Below are 18,200 nucleotides of genomic sequence, written 5' to 3'. Positions count from 1 at the left end.
CCAATCCCACCTTGCCAACATTGTCAGAATCATTAGAGTTTTCTTGTCACTTGATTCAAGATTTTAGTGGTGGAAGTCTTCACTGAGTGGACATCAGAAAGGAAGAAAATCTAGTGGGTCGGCACTGTCACGAGACAACTTCAAAAGGATAGCACTGCATAGAGAATAATGTGAGCAAAGCCTGGCTCCTGCAATGCGTGGAGGCTGGTCAGCACTATATGCAGCTGCTCTTAGTTTTGCATCTAGGAGAATGATTAGCAAGCATTACACAGAAAAGGCCATGAAACAAACATCTCTGTCTCAAAGCTTGCAGGGACAGAAATTCTTAGGGAACAGGAATAAAAGAGAGAAAAATACATTTCAATCAAACAACCACAAAAAAGTGTAATTTGTCAAGTTTTTCAAACTGTATGAAAACAATTCAAAAGTGACACAAAAATATATATATAGTTTGAAAAATACTTAAAGAAAAAGTACAGATCTCACAATATCAAAACATGACATGGTTAAAAAGAGAGAAGAAAAGACATTGGGTAACACCGTGTTGGCAGAAAAAAGTAAACCCCTCCAGGGCAGCTGTGTTCTGTCATTTAAAGTGTCAGTTTGTGTCCCTAGGATCTGTCCATAATGTGCTCAGTAATGACAGCATTAACTCTGAGCATCAGAAGAACCTCAGTCATAGCAGCAAGCAATGTAAATGAGGGAAGAGAGCAGCAATGGTTACTGTGCTATCCCAGAGGCCTGACCTGTCCTAACACACATGGCCACGGTTTCCTCTCACTGCAGATGTAAAATCTTTTCAAAACCACTTTTAAGGGAAGAGCTGTGAATTATGAAAGCACTGTGACAGGTGGGGCTCTGAGCATGAACTGCACAACGTGATGCTGAGTGCCTGGCTGTGAAGCAGCCTTTGGCCCTGGGCTTTTTAAGACTCTGTAGGCCTGGGGTTTTACAGGTGAAGACCAGGGGGTTGGAGATTCATGATCTTTGAGGTCCCTTCCAACCCTGGCCATTCTCTGATTCTGTGACCAGCTTAGTGCGGATTCTCCTCTCCCCTAACCCATATAAATTGGAGTGAATCTGCTGATGGGAGTGGGACTGCACTGGGTAGTGCTAGCAGTAGGATAAGAGTAGTGCCAGAAGAGGGGGAAGATGTTGGGATGGAACAAGAGGTGCTGTTTTAGGAGATGGTATTCCAAAGGGTTCCTAGAGACTCCTCAGCCTTAAAGAAGATGTTAGCACCTCAAATGACAGCATCTGTGCTGCAGTGAGGGTACTTTACCACTGAGTGCAGGCTGAAGAAGGGTAGAAGAGCTTCAGTCATTTACTGGGACTTGCACACGTGGCCCATGGCCTGGTAGGGGTTATGATGCCATTTTCTGGCATTTATAGCCCTTCTCCATGAAGCAGAACAAAACTAAAAAGGTGTTGAAAAAACTGGTATGAAGATGTATAGCCCTTTGTGAACAAACCTTGTTCCTTTATGCACAGGCTCCCTTAGAGGGAAAAGCTCTGCGTTGCCAAGGATGTGTAACTGCTTTTACTGGTCATCCCTGACCACATGAGTCTAGGTGGGCTGGCAGATCCTACAGAACTGCCAAAGGGGACAAAACAGAATTCCTGACATTAACAGGAACCTCTTACTTCCAAATGAACCACATACATTTAGCAGTGCTTCCATTAATAGGACTCTACCATAAAAAACCCTTAAGAGAATGAATTGACTTAAAAGATAATTTTTCCCCGTTTCCTCTACTTAAAAACATTACCAAAAAGTTCAGTTCTTTTGCTCTGACTTCTTGGTAATGTGTCCCCCAACCTTCAGAGCAAATAACTAACTCACTTCTGCCTGTAAACCCACTGAGTGGCCAGTGCTGATTCAGGACTGGTGTTCTTGCATTGCAGGACCTCATGCAATACAGCAAAAGGGAATTTTCTAAAAAGTGGGAAGGAAAATGTCACACTAGTGATCACACAACTGGGTTTTCAAGCTCGTGATCATTTGGGGCTCTCTGTATGGTCTAAAAAAAAAAAAAAAAAAGGTTAAAAGATACATAATGTAATTGTCTTTTTTTGTTTTCTTTTTATACAGAAATCATACACACAGAACTTCAATCTGAAACTTCATAACGAAAAAGTCCACTAATTTAAGGAAAGCGTTTTGTTGTGCAAAAAGTCCCTCCCTCCCTCCCCTGTTCACCTTCATCTACTGAGGGTCTCACACACACACATAAAGTTTCCTTCCAACAGGCGAGTTGGTCAGAAAGAGTCCTCACTATGTACAGTGAATTAGAGAGAAGCTGGATACAGTGCTGGCAAGAGGCATTAGATGATTGCCTCTATCTGGAAGTGTCCATGTTCTCCTCCTTAAAGTTACTGCAGTGCTCTATAACTTTCCTAGGGATAAAACAGGACAAGGGAAGAAGGTTTAGTTTAATGCTTGTCGTGTTATGGCTGTGGGACAGTAACACAAGGACTGCTGTTTGTAGCAGTCAGTCTCTTCTGATATACATCAACCAATATTGATATCAAAACCACTATACTCCACACAAGCAGCTTAAGAGCTTGGAATTTCATCCTCTTGGAATTTCAAGTCATATTAGTATATCTCCAGATCATTCATTCATGACCCCCACGCCTCAATCGTCAGATAACTTTGAATTGTATCAGAAAACACATGCATACAAATGGTTTCCATGCACTCTACTGTTACCTGTCCTTGCTTTTTCTATTCTTTCCATTTATTTTTCTTGGACTATTGCATCACCATATGTAATCTCCATAACCTGTGACAGTCTTCTGCAGGCTTCTACCACCTCCAGCATTGAGCAGCCCTTCAGCTGTGGGGAATGCCTGCTACCCACAAGGTACATATTCCCAGCTGATCTACATTTCTCTTTAATATTCATCCTGCAGATATGAAGTTACAGATCTCAGTTTGTCAGTGACTAGAAACTGCAGCTGTCTGAAAACTGAAAGAATGACTCCAAAGGAAGGTCACACAGTAAGCTGGGAAGGCTCACAAAAGTGATGGGCTCTCTCCATATTTTGAAAATCCTTTGATTTAAACTCTGCAGTCAGCTCTATCATTGACAGACTGATATTCTGGACAGAGTTCACACCTCAAGTATGAAGTATAGTGATGACTGGGGACGATCAAGTTAAGAGATGCAATAAGCAGCTTTCTTGCCACTTAGAGAACCTATTTGCCTGGTATCCATAACCACTGATTACCAGTGCTTATTGCAAATGTATAAACACCTCTAATCTTCTGTTTCTATCTTCCTTTTCCTGCTCTCTGCTTGTGTTTATTTCACCTCTCATAAAGAGCACAAGCTTTTCTTTGGTAGCTTTCCTTGATGTAGGGGAACAGGAAACTAAACTGAAGTTAAACTGAATGTTTGATGACAGTGCATTAGTTTCCTACCAGGCCATTTCCTTGGTCTCTTGCCGTGCTGAGGCCATTTTAATCATGTCCTTCAGAAGGGGAATCCCACCTTCTTTGATCAGCAGTGGGCAGTACTTGTCAGCTGCAAGGAAAGAATAAGACAAGTTCTTGTGAACCTTTCCAAAAGCAGTATAAGGAGTGGCAGGAGGGGAGGGTTGGAGAAATAACAAAACTTCAATTTTTTATGGAGCCAACCTGTTAAGGGTTGACTGTAAAATCAAGGTACAAAATGACTGAGAAGAGCACGGCCAGAGGGATCTAAACATTGAAGAAATTTCCTATACACGACGTGTTGTTTATTGCTTGGCTATGCTGCCTGGACGTTACAAAATTATTCAGGTAAGGCTCTTGCTAACTACATAGCTAAACTGGGATCAGTTTTTCTGCTAAGAAACTTAGATCCACTGTGTGAACTTGTGCAGTGCAATGGATGTGATTTTAAAACTTACGGTAGACAGAGACCAAGTTATAGAGTGCCCAGGTAGCCCAGTGCTGGCTGACAGGAGAGATCCCTTGTGGAAGAAGTCGAAGGATTGGTTCAAATGACCTGCACAGAAATATTGTAGAAGTTGTTAAAAATCCAAGAACTGCTTCTTTCAGCACCTTTGTCACTCAGAGCAATACATACTCTGTGTTCATAGACACCGTAGCAGTAAATCCTTTAGCATGCTAAAGATTCTGGCATCAAAGAGCAAGTCTGTGTCACATGGCAATACTGGCAGGCTTACAGGCCCTACCACTTCAGCATAAACATGCTGTCCAAATAAATAACTGCAAAGAAGTCAGCTGATTTCTATTCTCTGTCAGTTATTTTCTTATGACAGCTGAAACAGCACCACTGATAGTTCTGTAGAAGGTCCAAAGCAAAATTACACCCATCCAATGCCAGCTGCTCACATGCAACAGCTGCTCTGTTTCTTATGACAATAGCATGTGCATACTGTAGCAAAAGCACTGGAATGCCATTTGTTTGGGATCCCTGCCAAGCACTATGGGAAAACAGAATACCTGATACCCTTATAGAGGAAAAGCTTTGGAGGATGCCACCAGCTGCTTTAACCCATTCAGAGATTTCTGGACACTCTGTCTAGATATTCTCCAAAGGAGAGTGAAAGCAGGGCAACGCGTGTGACTTACAGAATTAAGCAGTATTGAAGAGGTGCAAAGAATGGAAGTCTCAGAGAACATCATTTAGTCAGTCTCACCAGCCAGTCAGATCATGGGTTTCCTGAACTACACAATTCCACCAGAAACATGCAGGATAAATTCTGCTGTGTTCCCATGCTCCTCCCATAAGAATTGCCAGGCAAGGTATCGAATTTTAGCAGCCTGTGTAACATGCTACCCTGACTCAAAGGAAGATGTGAAACTCTCACTGAAGAATACATTCCTAAGGATTTCTCCTCCATTCTAAGCAGAGCCTCCATGCTTGGCTGTATCTCTTTCATCTGTTGGTGTTTGCTTTCTGTGACAATCCTGGCTCTGGGTAAATGGGCCAAACTCCTCTGTTTCTCACCTGTAATTGATATTTCTTCTGGAGTTGATATCCCAGCTCTGGATGGCTGCCCACATCCTCTTTACAACTTCCTCTCGGTGGGGCTCACAAATACCCCAAGCCTCCGGACCATCAAACATGATATGGGAGAGCACCCCACAGGCATTATAGGATACCTCAATCCCATCTGCTTTGCTCTCTAGCAGATTGCTGCAGAGAGAGAAGAAATCGTTTAGAGGTGCCAGAATAACCTTATTCAGCATCTTCCCAAAACAATCACATCTTTTATCTACATCAGAGATGATTATTGAGAAAATATCTCCAGCCTGAAACAGGAGTTGTGCCCTTCAGAGATGCAGCTTTTCAGCAGCATTAACATCACAACCAAACCCTTACAATCCAATGCATTCACTAAGGTATCTTATTATTTCCTTTTAGCTTTTTTTTGAATGACCAAAAACCCAATCTGATGCATCAAAAGCTGAACAGTCTCCAGGTGATGTGGGAGCAGAGCTCCGGAGTGCTCCTCCTGCCCCAGCCCAGCTGTTTGTTAGCTAGGCACTCACCTGAACACACTGATGAACTGGGAGGTCATGAGCTGTGGACGGAGTTCCCTGACCTCAGCCACATTGCCCAGGAGGCCCAACATATTGCGGTGCAGCTCCTGTTTCTCTGGGAACTCCTAAGAAAGCAAGAGACAGGATTGTACAGTAGCAGAGATATGGTGGCAACAGGAATGAGAAACTATTGAGAAATCACATCTAGAAAGGATGAGGATTTTTGGGTAGCTATCAGTGTTTTTTTAGTAGATTTCCAATGGTATCTCTAGCATTCAAGAGACGTGTGATATGAGAACATCACAGGCTAGGGCCTATCATTCACTGCTGCCCTGCTTAAGGAGGAGTGTGTATAAGACAGGAAAAAGGAAGATGTGCTGAGTTTAAGTTTCTCTGTTCTTCTAGTTGGGTGGTTGGATCACAGAAAGAATGAAATATGCAACTTTCTTCCATTTATGCAATATAGGAAGTATTGCTTATGAGTTAGCTTAGCTATTTTCATCTCTGCTGCTAATGTCAGCATTCATCTAGAGGAAACCAGCCATACTTACTTTCAAGCACTCCAGGAACAGTTTCATACCACTGTAGTTGAGGAACATCTCACAGTTGTCAGGAGTCTCATCAGTAATGTTCCAGAGGGCACTCCATGAGAACTCCATCACCTGATCACACTGCAAGGATGAAGAAACAGCTTTGCTAATGTAAGAGCCCGGTGCAAACCAAATACTTGCTTCATCTCTGACAACACCCCAGATAACTTCAGAGGTAAGAAAATCTTGTTATTTGCTTTCAACTTGTTTGCAAGTGGGTTTTTGTTTTTAACTATTTTTGTCTCCCTGCTATGTTTGTCCCTTCAGCCCTCACCACTATGACAGAAAATTCTGCAGCACCAGCTGGGATTTCCCATGTTAGGTAGAGAAGCTGGGCTGGCACTCCAGACTATCTCCGTGTCCAAGTCAGAGTAAAGAAAATATTATTTATACATTTTAGTGGGTAACACTCACCGTTTTATCAGCCAGCTTCTTCTGAATCAATTTTAGCATTGTCTGTGGGCAGAGGAAGAGGAATAGTGAGAACAGTTCAAGAATCACAGAGCTAAAACCAACAGGTTCAGCTGCTGCAGAGCTGGCTACAGCAAACTGTAAGTGTATGCAATTTTGACCTTTTGCAGAGTATCTAACTAGTACACCTTTCTCTAAACCAGTGGGACCAGGTTATGTTCAGTGTTGCAAGTATTTGCAGAGCTAAACTATGTCACGCTCCCTGAACTGCTGGGTTTGCAGTCAAAGTTTGGAATGTGGTGTAACTGCAACAAAGCAGCGGCCTCTGCAGTTCTTTTAAAGGGGTGAGATATGCACTGATGTAAGTTGGAAATCTGATGCAAACTCAGGGAGGTGCAGAAGGAAATAGTCAAAAGGTTTTACCAGTTCTGGAAATTGTATGGTGTAGTGAAGATGGAACGTGTCAGGTCACACTGCTTTCATGGACAGCCTGTCTCTGAGACCATGACTTCTAGTGTTTGCAAGCCAGTAAAAGATGCCACATGGAGGGGCAGGGTTCAGGATAGGTTAGCCTTGCTGGGACAGATGCTCCCTTCTATGATACAGTAAGCTTGGTTCACTGCCTGGATGCATTTGGTGCATGGCTGCAAGGAAATGGTGGTAGCTTGGGTTAAGGATAAGAAGACACCTTGGGACCATACCAACCATGACAAAACCCATCTTGCCCACAGCTTCTTTATGATCGTTGTCCACCTGGCAGACCAGAGCATTACAGAGGTGCACGGCAATGCGCTGGATAGACTCATCCTGCCGGCTCTGGTTGAGGATGTTCAGCAGCAGCTCATTTACTCGGCGGTACTGGAACTCCAGCTCCTCAGGAATGCTGAAGTTGCACAGTGTGAGGCAGCAGTTCCGCTGTACCTGGGTCATAAGGAAGCAAATGCTGCACCAGGTGGCTATGAAAACATGACCTAACCACCTCATGTTCCCTTGTTGCTTGGTACTGAAATCATAGCACTACAGTTTGCTACCCTCATCCCTAGAACTCTGCTTTAGCTAAGCTCTCAGTAGGTATTTCTTCCTCACTGTCACTCTGGTCTCAAGTGGCCACCCAATCATCCAGTACGTGTCACTTTCTAAGCCAGTTCTTCACTGTCTATCAGCTTTCTATTCAGAAGTCACTTGCTGTAGCCCAGTGTCAGCACTTCTGATGACAGTGCATTGGCATACTGTTTCTTTCTGTTGACTAAATGCCCCCAACACCCTCACCATTTTCAACTCATAGTCTGTGCTGGACATCTATGCTGTGGGTTATACATTTTTTGACCACTAACATCAGCTAAAAAGGTGCCTTGCTATTATCACTTATTTCTCCTGGTTCTGGAGAACATCACAGGGATAAGGAGCACCTTGTGTGTAATCCCTAACACCTGAGTGAAGACAAAAAGCAGATCTGGGCAATAGGTTCTCTGATGCCTGCCTCAGCTCATGTATTGGAGGCTTAGAAAACGCAAATCCTAACACCAAGCTAAAGATGTAACACGGGGAAGGAGAACTATGGGAGCCAAAGCAAGCTGGGCAGCTCTTACTGTGACTTCCTGGTAGGACTCCATGCCATTCAGCACCACCTGGATGACCTGGCGTCGCAGCTTTATGCTCTGCTCCATGCGGTACTCGGAGTTGGTCAGGTAAAACAGTGCAGCACTGCCTGTCACCTGGATGTTTTTGTCATCCTTGTGGCACTTGAGGGCTGTGATCACCAGCTGCAAGGAAAGAACGTGAAGTTTCAGTGCCACTGACTTGCTGTGGAGTCTTGGAGTGATGGTTATGGATGTGTGTGGCAAAGGCTACAAGGAATGCACAGCTCAGGTGTTGCAGGAAGATGCTCATGAGGTGAAGGTACTTAGTTCTACCATTCTACTGGAACTTTCTCCAGAATTATGTGGCGTCTCAGGGTGAAGAAAAGGCTGGGACTGTGAAATTTCCCTTGTAAGTGTGAGTTAAATGCTCACGTGATGCTTACCTGGAGAGCTCGCAGCAGCTGGCTGCAACGCTCAATACGGGCGATGTCAAAAAGGAGGTTGATGGCACGAGAAGTGATTTCTGGCCGGTGTTCAGTGTAAGCCTCGATAGCGTTCAGAACTTGCTCTTCATTCTTGTCTCCACTCACCTGGCATGGAGGAACAAGAGACAGGGAAGAAAGAATGAAGAAAGCAAGCTGGTGTGAGAACTCCAGGGTAGGTCTGAAAGGTCAGAGGGTACAACTGTCCTCTGTCCTGTTGTAGGATTAGGCCCATGATGGGAGCAAAGAAGGCGAGTCACTTCTCAGCCCAGAAGGACACAAAATGCTATCTCTGGTAGTCACAGACACCCTGGTCCTTCAGTCAGGATGATTTCTTCAGGCCCTTCTCTAAGAGGCGTTTTCTGTTGTTGTTTTGGTTTCTTTAGCACTTGTAAGAGCTGTGTGGGGTGTGGGTCTTGCCTTCTGACCGCCCTCCTGCATTATCAAGTAGCTACTGAAAGGTGAGAGCTAAATTGTCACACACAAAACCCTAAGAACTCCTCTCTATTAGCAGGCAGATCTCTGAACTACTACCAACATTCTGACACCCTCGTTACCTTATAGGCTGGAATATGCGTCAGGCGGCAGAGAGATGTTTCAAAAAGGCCCAGGAATTGGAGTGGTCGTTTCAAACCCCGGAAGGGAGCAATGCTGCTCTTTGCTGGCTCAATGCTGAGGAAAGAAAGAGGTGAGTCATGTTGGTACCCTGCTTCTCCAGGCCACAGAGACAGCTGCTTGTTCTCTGCTCACTTTGTCTGTACTGCTCTGTAACTAGAGTGATAATATCTATATTTCAGTTGTGCACCAACCAGCTTCTCCTAAACCTAAACAGGCATGATGAGTCCCAGGTGAACCTGAGCAAAAGGCTAAACACACTGAGGAATTAAAACAGCAGTAAGAATTGATGATGCAGCTTTCCTGGACAGAATTTGTCCTGGAAATGTAACAAGCTAGGGCAAAGACTTCTTAGGAATGTGGATTTCACTGATCTAAACTATTTGCAAACTTGATGGTGTATCATCTGATAAACATGCTAGTCTGCTTCTGTGATCATGCAAGAACACTTCTTTTATTGCTGCCATGTCCCTTATTGACCAAGAGCCTATATATAATATATATATGCTCTTGGTGTGTGCATATATATATATATATATGTATATAAAACCAACTTTGTGAAGAAGACAGTACTGTCTCATTTGTTTGCTTTTGTCCAGTAAGTGCTTAGTGAACAGGAGGGCAGAGTTCTTGGCTGACCTGGAAAGCCACTCCTCCAGGTCTGTCCTACTGAGGTGCACCAAGATTTTCAAAAGTTGGTCTGTGCAGCATTCAGGTCAGATCTGAAAATCTGCCTTTAGATTTTAAGTTTCTAAAGCACTCAGTCATCCTATGAACACTGATGTCTTGACTGAGTGTATAAAACCTCCTGTCTCAGAAGGGCCTAATTTCAGTCAGTATTTTATGTGTTTTTGTAGGAAATGTGTAAAGGGCTCTGGATATATAAACCACTGCGAGAGACCTCTGGAAGAATCTATGTGGAATGTAGAGATGTATGTAAGCTAGGCAGAACAAATCTTTGTTAGTACTAACGTGTCCTTACCTGTGTCACTCACAAAAATCACAGCTGATTCCCACTCTAGACTTCAGCATCGAGAACCAGCAACAGTTGTATCTTGCTTTTTACTATCAATTAGGCCCACAGAATTTGGAAGCCCAAAAGTGGGAACAGTTTGTAATTCATCTCTGACCCATCTAGCTAATCCAAGCAGACCTCAGTAATTGCTGTTTCCTTACCTTGTCTGGCCCATCTTCTCTTCCATGTTTGGGATAGTGCAGTTCTCCAGCATAGTGTGCCCTGAGATATCGAGCGAGGTCAGGTTTACCAAGTTTTCCACAAACAGGTTTAGAACCCGACGGGTCAGCTTGAATTTATAGTAACTGGACAGATGGTCTCGAGAGATATCCAAGTGTCTGCAAATGACAGAGAGCAGCTCAGAGCCTGGAAAGCATCAGCGGGGTTTCTGTGGCTGTGCCAGGGGAAAATGACAAGCAGACTGTGGTGGTGATTGTTATTTCCTTCCTAAGATACAGGAATGTGGTTCTGTAGGATCAGGCAGCAGGATCTGGCCTTGTGTCTACCAGAAGCACACATATCTAGTGGAGGTCTACTTAAAATGGAGCACGAGTCATTTGGCTGTGCCATCACAAAGGAAATTGCTCTAGGCTCAGGAACTGCCTTTCCCAAGCTCCATCAAAGCGCCCACCTGAGCATTTCTGCCTGGTGACTGAGATGCACTAGAGGATCTTTGCATTCCCAGAAATATCTGTTGCTTCATCCCACAAATTAACTGACACAAGTTTTTGTCTGCATTCCCGATCTCTTTTTTTTTTTTTTTTTTCCACCCCAGGCTATTATTCTCTTAATTATTTCATTTACCTTCAGATATTTAAATGCTTAAGCTCTGGGGAAACCCCTGGAGCTGAGGAAGTTGTGGGACAATCTCATTGGCTATAATGTGCAAATGTCCCTTACAGGACAGGGCCTGCTTGTCTGCCAAGAAAAGATCCTTCAGGAGAAACTAAACTGCCTAAGACAGAAACCAACATCATACGTACAAAAGTATCTTCTACATATTATAGACCAAGTTTCACTGCAGCTCACCAGCAGTTAAAGTCACTTGGATTTAGTCAGTGTTACCCAGAAGCTTGGCTGAGACTCCGGGGTCGTACATTAACGTGGTACCCCTTTCTTTTTGGGTGAGAAAGTTCTGGATCCTTTTTCTGATACCACTGTGCAGTCTGAACAACGACTGTCTCAATTCCATGTCAGGAAGCCATTTTGCTGTCAGTGCTGTCAGCCATTTCTTTGCACTGTTTTGTTCCTTGACTGCACCATCCACAAGCAGTGCACTTACACAGCGTGCAATGAGTAGATGCTCTGAGCTGAGAGTTTGTTGTGGTTCTACCTCAGAGCAAAGTCTGGGTGTTCCTGTTTAACAATTGTTTTGAAGGACCGAATTTCAGTATGATTACCACTATCCTAGTACCTGTGTACATCTACAGCCATTTTTTTTGTCATCTCTTGGGAGTTCTGCTGGGTTTTTTTTGTTTGTTTGTTTGGGGGGGAAGGGGAGAAGGGAAGCTCTTTCTTTGTGTGTGTATTTACTATTTTTGCAAACAAAACCCAGTCTGGCTTTAACCATGTCAGACGAGCAGTGAGTCGGTGAACGAGCCTGTTCATGGGAATGTTTATAAGCTGAAGCCAGCAGTGGATGGCTGTCCATGAAAAGGCACATATCCCATTCTAATAAACCTGCATGGTTCCTATCAGTGGGATAAAGACAAATAAGGAAGAAGACATCTGCTGACCTGAGCTTGTGAAGCTGTGCAATCACTTGGATGTGCTCCTCTGAAAGGTCCATGTTGTAAAGCACTAAGGAAACCAGACTGTCCTTCCACTGTGTCAGAAATCCCACATCATTCAGCTGGATCCCAGAGAGGTCAAGAGCAGCAAGGGAGGTCAAAGGCCGAAGCAATGTCTCTACGTTGACCCCTTCAATCAAGCGGCCCAGATTCAGGAAGCGCAAGCGGCTAAAGCCTTCAAAAGTGAAGTCCTTGACCAAAACCTGGCGAGTGGGGTTCACCAAGCAGTCATCTTCACAGCCTCCGGGGTTCTCTTCCTCATAGAAGATATTGCAGCATCCAAAGAGGCTAAGGGAAATAAGCGTGTGGCTGAAGCTCACCAAAGTTTGCAGACTCTTGGCCGTCAGCTTCTCGCAGTTAGTCAGGTAGAGCTCAACAAGATCCTGGAAGATGGGAAATGGAACAGTTACAAGAATTTCAAAGGCGGAATGCCCACCCTGCTCCCTACAACACCTCTCAGGGACAGCTTGAGAACCTGTACCACCAAACTTGACCAGTACCCCCACCCCATTCCTTACAGCAGCTTTAGGAGCTGAGGAAGGGGATGCTGAGTTTCTCCCAGAGAAACCTGTGTGGAATCTTGGGATTTCTGGGATTCTAGCTGGTCCCCATGCAACAGTGCTGCCATGCGAAGTGGCAGCTGGAGGCAGTCACTGCAATGCCACCTGCTTCCTGATGGCCTCCAGATCCTGGTCCTGCACGATCTGTTCCCGCAAGTGGATCCGAGCTAGCCTGGTGCTCCGTGGATCTGAGAAGAGGGTGAAGAAGCTTTCATGGGGTTCAAAGATGCTGTCTGTCTTCACCAATTCCACATACCTGTATTGAGGCAATGGTGTTAGCACAGCACAACAGAAGACAAAGGCTCAGTTACAGCTCTGGCACCTTTCCTGGCTCTGACAAGATGTTACCGAGTGCATGTGCACAGACTTCCTCCTGGAGGCTGGGCTATTCGCTCTTCCTCTGCAAAACTAACAGTCCTTAGGAAAATCTAAGGCAATGATTTGTGCAAGGTCACATGTATTTCTGAGTAAACTGGATTCTGCCAAGCACAGACTCTAGAACTATTTTTTTTCCGTGCTGTTTAAAGCTATTAACTTGATTTTTCATTTTCAAAAAATTAGCTTGGCAGTTTTCTGCCAGACATCATAAGCAAGGGTTCAGCCAAGGGAAACTAATAGCCAAATGATAAAGCCCTGGAAACAGGTTGCCTTGTGAAGCTATGGGAGCAGCAGCCTTAAAATGCGACATCTGTTAGCTCTTTGTACTCTTACTTTTCTGGTTTGAGAGAGAGTTGTAATGGTTCAGTGGTGGGAAACAGGGAGGCTCCTTTATTGCTTACTGATGTTCTTGGAAGAAGCAGGGACTGTTCATTTCACTCAGGGTTTACATATATGGAAATGGTGACTGCTGGGATACAATAACTCCCAGGGGACAATTCCTTCTGGAGTTCATGCAAATCCTTATTTCCAATATGAGGCTCACCAGAAAAAAAACAAAACAAAACAAAACAACCAAACCAGGCCTATGAATTCCTCCCATTTTTTTCCTTGTATCCTTTCCATCACTTTTTTAGAAAGCTATGATTCCCCCTTCCCAAGCTCCCAGCTCCCATCCAAACCAGAGGAGCTCCTCCATAGGCCCAGACGTACTCGTTGACGAGTTTGTCACAGATCTCGCTTGGCAAGAAGATGTCAGGATGGAGCCGGAGAGTTTCATTGTCCAGTAAGTAGCACAGAGTCCCCTCCAAGTTGCGAAGGCAGAAATCTGTGCACAAGGTCATGAGTGACTCCGGGCTGTCGGATGCCATCTTCAGGGAAGCAGTGGGGAGGGGAAAACAGAAGGAAGCTTTTGATTCAGAAGATCCTTTCCTCAAATGAAATTCCAGGATGAATTTACAGGGACATCAGGGCAGCTATAAGTGGAGGAGAAAAAAGGATTCGTTAAGAAAGGCACATTGGAAAGCATGCTGCACAGCTATTGTACCAGCAGGATGTCAATAGTTCCAGTTACAGCCTGCCACTTGCTGACCTCTGAAGAACCTGCAGTGGTTTGTCCCTCTGGGGCTGTGCACTAAATTCCCTCACTGGGGGAATGAGTTAATGTGAAACATTTTCTTGCTGTATAGCCTCATTTCCTAACATGTTTCCTCAGTGCAGAAGTTATCTGGCTGACAAAGGGCTTCTGAAGGGGAAGTGGTGGAAACCACATTGCTTGGTTTCCTTCAGAGTGGGTTGAACAAACCACCAGAGAAGGTACAGCTGGGAAGATCCTTTTGCATAGCCCCAGTGGGATCTGGTGACCCCAAACCTTGTGTCTGTAATTGTTTGCTGCCATTTCAAGTGAAGTTTAATGTTCAAGCTGGATGTTTCTCTGCAGCTCCAAGCCAGAAGCTCCATGCAAGTGTTTGAACTAGACCATGAAGTGGATCAGAAACCAGAGGGGATGCTGGACACTGTGCAGGCAGCTGAACTCACTAAAACATTCCAAATTCTGTCATAAAAAGTATGAGTGACCAACATGGAAAAAAGCAAGGGGCTTCTGCCCTCCTTGGTTTTTACTACCAAACAAATGAGGATAGTGAGGCAGATAGTTAGGGGAAGCTAGTCCTGTTTGTTTCCTTATTTCAAAAATCTCATAGCTCTGGCTTTCAGGCTTGCTCACTGGCACTGAAGCAGAACTAGCTGAGTGCACTGAGGGTGTTTAGGAGAAATGACTGAAAACCATTTCACTTTTACAGGGCCAAATCAGATTAGAAGCAACCTTAATGTGAACCCTTCAACATATTTCCACAAGCACACACAAATTGCATTGAAATGTTTATTTGTGAGATGAAATCTGTGTCTTTTCAATAGGTAAGTTCCTGCTGTACTGAGGACATCGGTGCTATGGAGTCAGTTATTCTTCTGTGCAGCATAGCTGGGGAAACTATTGCAAAATGTCTGTTAATTCTCTTGCAGCTGCAAAGATCAAGGTGTTTGTCTTTAGAAAGCCAGAGATGCTCTCCTTTCTTTCCTGCACTCTCAGCATTTAACTCAGTTTCCTTGCCTCAAGCACTAACCCCAAGGGCACTCCTGGTGACTCAGGCACCCTCCCTCCCCTTCCAGATGTTCCGTTCGGCCGCCGTCCGGGTTGTGCCACCAGGATGAAGGATCAGCCAAAGCTGAGGATGAGGTAACCTTTCAGATGCAGGCACCACATGGTCTCTGCGGGAAACAGGACACAGTTGTGACTGAGCCTGCCTGGCAGCCCGTGCTCCCAGCCTTCTGGTGCCTCCTTATGCTGCACGAGTTGTGAATCGAAGCTCTTTTCTTCCTTTCGTGTCTCATTAATTCTTTATTTAAGAGCATGCTTTAGTGCCAGGGACAAAGACTCGACCAAGGAATAAACCCGAGACAGAAAGGAGCCTCTCAAGAAGCAAATGGGATGAGCAGAGCTACTTCTTGCGTAGCAGGAGGAACTGCAGTGCTGCATCATTCCTGGGGTACACCAACCCCAGCCCGTGTCTCCCTGGGCCAAATCTTGCTCCAGTGTAAGCGGACAAACCCAGGACAGAACCTGGTTTCACTTGGATCAGTAATTTCTCCTTCCCATAACACTTCTGGGAACTGTACCTGTAAATAACTGTAAGAATCATGTTTAAATCCCAAATTCCTGACCTGCTGTGTTCTGACCTAGAACTTTCACAGCCTTTTCAGTGTGATCTCAGGCAGGTCCTCTGGTTTTGGCTCAAGAAGGAAAAGGTCTCCAAGCAACAGCAGAGGAGAAAATGAATAAAAACTCAGCAATCACAAAAATGTACTTAATGTGCTGATCCAAAAAAGTCTAAAAGGTAACCTCCCTGCATTGCTGAGCCTGGATCTAACAGCACTACTACGACTTCTTACGGGTGCTGTGGTAATGTGGAGACTTTTGAGATGTGCATGGTACAAACAATGAAAATGTGTAAGCTTTGTTCTAAAAGAGAAACAAATCCATAATCAACAGCTCCCTCCTCTATAGTTGGCAGAAGAGAAATCCAAGGAATACATGGGCAACTGAGAGCAGAGCACTGCCTTGCTAGCAGTGAGATCCTGCCTAAGAGGATGCATGTGGGAGGAAGCTTGTCCTGCACTCTGCATGGCGTCTGCTTCAGAGATGCAAGTGCTTCACCTCCAGAATGTATTTTGCCTGAAGCTTCCTTGAGAGAATCTTTCCAGAAAGGCCAGATCAACAGGAAGATCTGAGCCAGGAGGGAAACACGTTCTGCTATCCCTACCAGTCCACCCATGCCATCAGACAGCAGGACTGGAGCCAGCCTTCTACCATTTTTTACTGCTTCTGGACAGAGAACTAAACCAAATTCTAAATTCTCAGTAACAATTTATTATTACGTGCTGCTGACAGGACCAGTGCTTGGGATTTGTCCAAGCAGCTTAGAGAGGGCAAGGACTGGCGTCCTGCTGCTCTAACAACCCTCCCTTGCAAGCAGCACGATGTTGATCCCAGCCCTGGAGAAATCAGCTGCACTTCAAATTCTGAGCTCCCAGCACTCTACCAACAAAATCCGACATTGGAATGTAGTCCACAGAGAAAAACATTCATCCTCGTGATTTATTGTGCACATCTGAGAAGCACCCAAGCTGCAGCTGTGACCGTGGTCCTTTTGTACAGGTTGCTCCCTTCCTCTTCTAACCAGCCTCGAGACACGATGTGGGCAGGGAAGTAATGAAGTCAACAGCTGCACTGATCAATATCGTCCCTAGCTATAAGCTCTGTGTGCTTTGTTGATAAAAATAAACAAGATAGAGATGCTGACAAATCATTAGCATTTGCCTAATCACTATCCTCGGGCAGCTTTCTGCAGGCAGTACATCAGCAAGCTGCTTGCCCTGCAGCCTGTCACCATGCTTCCCAGTGACGGGCAATAAGCTACCTACTGCACACGTGTTTCTGTATGGCCAAGTAAAAGATGCAAAAAAAGTTCAAGTGCGGGAATCAAAAAGTTAGAAATGCAGCTGCATCTTCTTTCCAGTTCATTTTTCTGTGTGGTTTTGCTTTCATTTTAGCACACAGAGGAACGGAGCACCTCGAAGCAGGCATACAAAACCCCATGTACCCTCCTGCAGCCTTCTGTGGAGTAACAGCACCCTCCCAGCACCCAAAGGAAACTGCAGCGCTGAGACACGCAGCTTCACTCCCCCATCAGCAGCCTCGCAGATCCAGGCAACTTCTTTGGCAACTGCTGCTTCTTTGCAGGCTACGTTTGCAGCGTTAGGGCACTTCTGGCAGCGCTGGCACACGAGGATTGGCGCTGCTCTGGGGCTGCCCGTGCCAATCTCTACCTTGAACTTCAGACCATCTTCTCTCTCGGTCTCTCTCCAAGCCTGACTCACTGTGGCTTCGTGCCAGCGGCACAACGCTCATGTTGCCACAAACGCGATTGGCAAAGCTTCCAGCACCAGCGATTGGTCCAAGGAGAGGACAAACGACGCGTGTGGATGTGACCCGACCGCAAGGAACGGCTTTAAAAGAACCAATTTAACGCAAACGCAGAATGTGGCACGGGTCACGTCCTGATGGAAAACCGCACTGTCACTCAGCTGGCCTCTCACGCCGCGATCCGCCGCGCTTCGGTTCATTAATGGCTCATCGCAACCGGTGCGGGAATCGCCACGGGTGCAAGAAATGTCACCGCTGCCTTCCGGCACGGAAACCGAACACGGAGCGGAGCTGTTCGCAGCAGCCGAGCGAACGTTCCCCGTCCACGTTCGATCCCCCGGGGCCGCAGAGGAGGTGCGCGGCCCCACGGCCCCCGGCCGGCCGCAGTCCCGAGCGCAGCCCCGCGGGCCCCGGCCGCTCCCGGGGCGCCCAGAGGTCACCGCGCCGTCCCCGCGGTCCCGCCGGGGCTCGGGCCGGCAGCGGCGGTTCCTCGGAGGGGCGGCGCCGCCCCCAGCCGCCCGGAGCCCGGCCGAGGGAGCGGACCGGTGGCACTCACCTGGGCCCAGGCCCCGCCCAGCGCGGCGGATGGGGCCGGCGGTGGTCCCGGGCTCTCCCCGGCTCCGCGTCCTCCTCGGGCCCCGCTCCCCCCGCTTCGGCCTCCGCTGTCAACAAACCCCTCCGTCACTTCCGCCAGCCGGGGCCGCCGCACCGGATACCCGCCGTGTTCCCCCTAGGAAACACCGACCGGGCCGGAACGCTCCGACCGCCCCGCGACACCGGGGAGCTCCGGGAGCGGCGG

At 46.2% G+C, this 18,200-nt stretch overlaps 1 protein-coding gene across 1 annotated transcript; it reads right to left on the bottom strand.

Moving 5' to 3' along the window:
• Nucleotides 1–354: 354 nt before the first annotated feature.
• On the bottom strand, nt 355–18,053 carry ZER1 (zyg-11 related cell cycle regulator). The gene is made up of 16 exons (XM_042878939.1): nt 17,958–18,053; nt 13,633–13,895; nt 12,649–12,799; nt 11,930–12,366; nt 10,355–10,531; nt 9,121–9,235; nt 8,525–8,671; nt 8,091–8,264; nt 7,207–7,422; nt 6,505–6,546; nt 6,052–6,171; nt 5,510–5,625; nt 4,965–5,153; nt 3,898–3,995; nt 3,428–3,530; nt 355–2,397 (listed from the first exon to the last, which is right to left on the bottom strand). The coding sequence occupies exons 2-16, from the start codon at nt 13,788–13,790 to the stop codon at nt 2,340–2,342; spliced, it is 2,301 nt and encodes a 766-aa protein (XP_042734873.1). The 5' UTR covers nt 13,791–13,895; nt 17,958–18,053; the 3' UTR covers nt 355–2,339.
• Nucleotides 18,054–18,200: the final 147 nt, after the last annotated feature.

Source organism: Lagopus leucura, unplaced genomic scaffold (genome assembly GCF_019238085.1).
Source record: "Lagopus leucura isolate 7727_CA_CO unplaced genomic scaffold, USGS_WTPT01 Super-Scaffold_100022, whole genome shotgun sequence".
NCBI classification, from domain to species: Eukaryota; Metazoa; Chordata; class Aves; order Galliformes; family Phasianidae; genus Lagopus; species Lagopus leucura.
Note: the sequence above shows the minus strand (reverse complement) of the source record. Positions and strands in the feature narration are given on the sequence as shown.